The sequence below is a fragment of the Triticum dicoccoides genome, chromosome 5A (assembly GCF_002162155.2).
Source record: "Triticum dicoccoides isolate Atlit2015 ecotype Zavitan chromosome 5A, WEW_v2.0, whole genome shotgun sequence".
NCBI lineage: Eukaryota > Viridiplantae > Streptophyta > Magnoliopsida > Poales > Poaceae > Triticum > Triticum dicoccoides.
Genome location: NC_041388.1, coordinates 625,578,768 through 625,581,330, shown reverse-complemented (window position 1 = coordinate 625,581,330; position 2,563 = coordinate 625,578,768). Strand labels below are relative to the sequence as shown.

General features: G+C 44.4%; 1 protein-coding gene across 1 annotated transcript in view; it reads left to right on the top strand.

Moving 5' to 3' along the window:
* LOC119300201 (folate-biopterin transporter 1, chloroplastic-like) overlaps positions 1–2,563 on the top strand; it is an 8,816-nt gene that overhangs the window by 1,168 nt on the left and 5,085 nt on the right. Inside the window, exon 3 of the mRNA XM_037577232.1 lies at positions 2,414–2,475. Coding sequence (XP_037433129.1) covers positions 2,414–2,475 — 62 coding nt within the window. The remainder of the gene's footprint in view (positions 1–2,413; positions 2,476–2,563) is intronic.

The following is a 2,563-nucleotide window of genomic DNA, read 5'->3' as shown; positions in this document are numbered from 1 at the left end:
GGTGTGTCAGCAGACGTAGTCTGTGTGTGTGCGTGTGTTGCCAATGCTCTCAGCCTGTGCAGTTGTATTCACGGCTAGACTGTGGTAGTGCCCGTAGTGGCCGTAGTGGTAGGCGCAGTGGTAGGCGTAGTGGCACACGATCTAGCCACGGCTGTGGTCTTGTAACTGTATATAAACCCAGCCTCTGAGCTAATGCAATGTGTGTTGAATCTCTCCTTCTCTCAATACCTTCCATGAAAAATCATATCAAACTTCCTCCAGCAAAATGGTAACAATCTGATGGTGCAGCACAATGGGATCTTGATAGCGTTGAAATAGAGTTTAAATTCCTTGCAAACAATAAGAGATTGCTGTGAGGAAACTGAAAAGAAAGTTACAATTCTCATAAATGAATCGGCTGCAAGCATGCAGTACCTGAACACAACACACGCGCACCTCCTTTTCCTACCTCCAGATTGCAATCTGCACGAGGTCACCACCCAGCCACGCCTGGGCACCCCCCGCGCTCTTGATTAGCGGCGGCGATGCTAACCATCTAGGTCAACAAGCTGGAAAAATAAGCCATATGTTACACTGAGAGTCAAAATCGATGATCCCACAATTGTAACAATAGAACAAATAACCTAACCTTAAACCGGAAAGCTGCTACTTGGCTCCAGGCTCCATCTCCATGGCCATTGATCTGCTGCTTATAGATCATCAACCCTCCTATATTAGCCGTGACCCTCGATTCTTGATGCATCGGATGATAGGGGATGGGGTGGGAAGACCATGAAAAAAAAGGTATATCGGTTCGAACCTGCTCTGATCAGGTCGTCAAGGTCAGTCCTAGGGTGCGGGATGGCAGAGCTCGGCGACAGATAGCCGTCTAGATCCTACAGGTGCACAGGGCATCCACGGGACAAACACACCCAACACAGCACACTCGCATGCCCGCCATGGACAAATCACGTATGCCCACTCGCACACACATGCAGAGACGCATGCCATCGATCCAACACGCGCTGGAGAAGGTTGATGCAATGGAAAATAGTGCAGACGCATAAATGAGATGGGCGTTGGTGTCGTTGTGGGAGGCTCTGGACGGCCGCCGCTGCCCCAATTCGTACACGCGAGAGGTAAGCAGTAGCGCTAGGTTTTCTCTGTTTGGTGAGGTGAGATGTGCACCCAATTTTTTTTGTTGTTCTGTTTCACGCGGGCGGGTGTGAATCTAGGGGTGGACGAAGATTGTGCAGGACAAAAGGAACCTTACTTTTTTTTAGATATGGTAGAGATTTACATGTTAATTTCCATAAAATCCATTATTTGTCTCCAGAAAATCCATTATTTGTTTTCTAAAATAAATTGCATTAATAAGAGAGATTGGTTGATTTAGATAAGTTAGGAAAGTTTAGGAAAGTGCTGCTTTGCTAAAAAAAGGGCGAAGAGAAACATAAACCGGCATGGAGAGTGGTGGTGGGGGAGGGACCAAAAAAACCAGCGAGATAAAATGGACGAAAATAAACCATGGATACTATTCACCAACTCAGACATTAGGAGTAGAGATAGAGCACCTGCTTCCAGGCCCTCTCTATCTAGCCATCCATTTTCTGCATCGCGATTCATGCAAGCACATTTCTCTCTTTTGTTTCTCCCACTCAAAACATATCTTAAAGTTCAAACCTATGCAGCGTGGTAAAGCTTTCTAACTAGAATCTAGGATAAATCTTTCAGATTTTTTGTCAAACATAAATATACAAAACAAGTTTTGTTTGATTAAAAAAACATTTTTCTAGTATTTATGTCGGACTGTACATTTATGTTTGATAAAAAAATCTGAAAGATTTATCTTAGATTCTAGTTAGAAAGTTTTGCCACACTGCAAAGCTTTGAACTTCAAGATATGTTTTATATGAGAGAAATAAAAAAGGGAAAATTTCATATAGAAAGTTAGTTGTGCCGCACGGATCTTAAAGTGGTATTGAAGAGTTAGGATAGCAGGGCCCGGGTGCAAGTGCTCTAAAAATCCACGTCCTAAATGCGATGCATGTAAATGTGGGAAATGCCTATATGTTTATTATAAGAACCTAGCAAAGTGAGTGAATTCAGAATGATGCCCAGACTCAACTTTTTCGAAAAGGGGCGCTTTATTACTTAAAGCGCAGACTCATCTATACCTGACGAACGGTAAATTCAGAAAACATTAGGGATGGCTACACAACATTGGGGATATGCGGTGTTGCGTTGCATCTACCGCATCAACCACGGCGTGGCACAATGGGTCTCAGCGGTGGACGCGGGTGGGTGGCACTGCCGACCTGATGTCATGGGCTGGTGTTTTTGCTTTGTACTTCTTGGACAAAGCTTCTTTAATATTTAGTTTTCGACAATGTTGCGAGATGCACTATCATTCCTATCATATTATGTGCTGTAGGAAGTGCAGGCCAGTAATTCAGACAACTTCGACTAAAGGGGACACTAGAAATGGAGATTTTGAGAGAGAGGGCTGGACAATATACTCCAACACTCCCCCTCACGTCTATGCTCCTTTGGAGCTATATGACATGGGCAGCGTAAGCGCGGG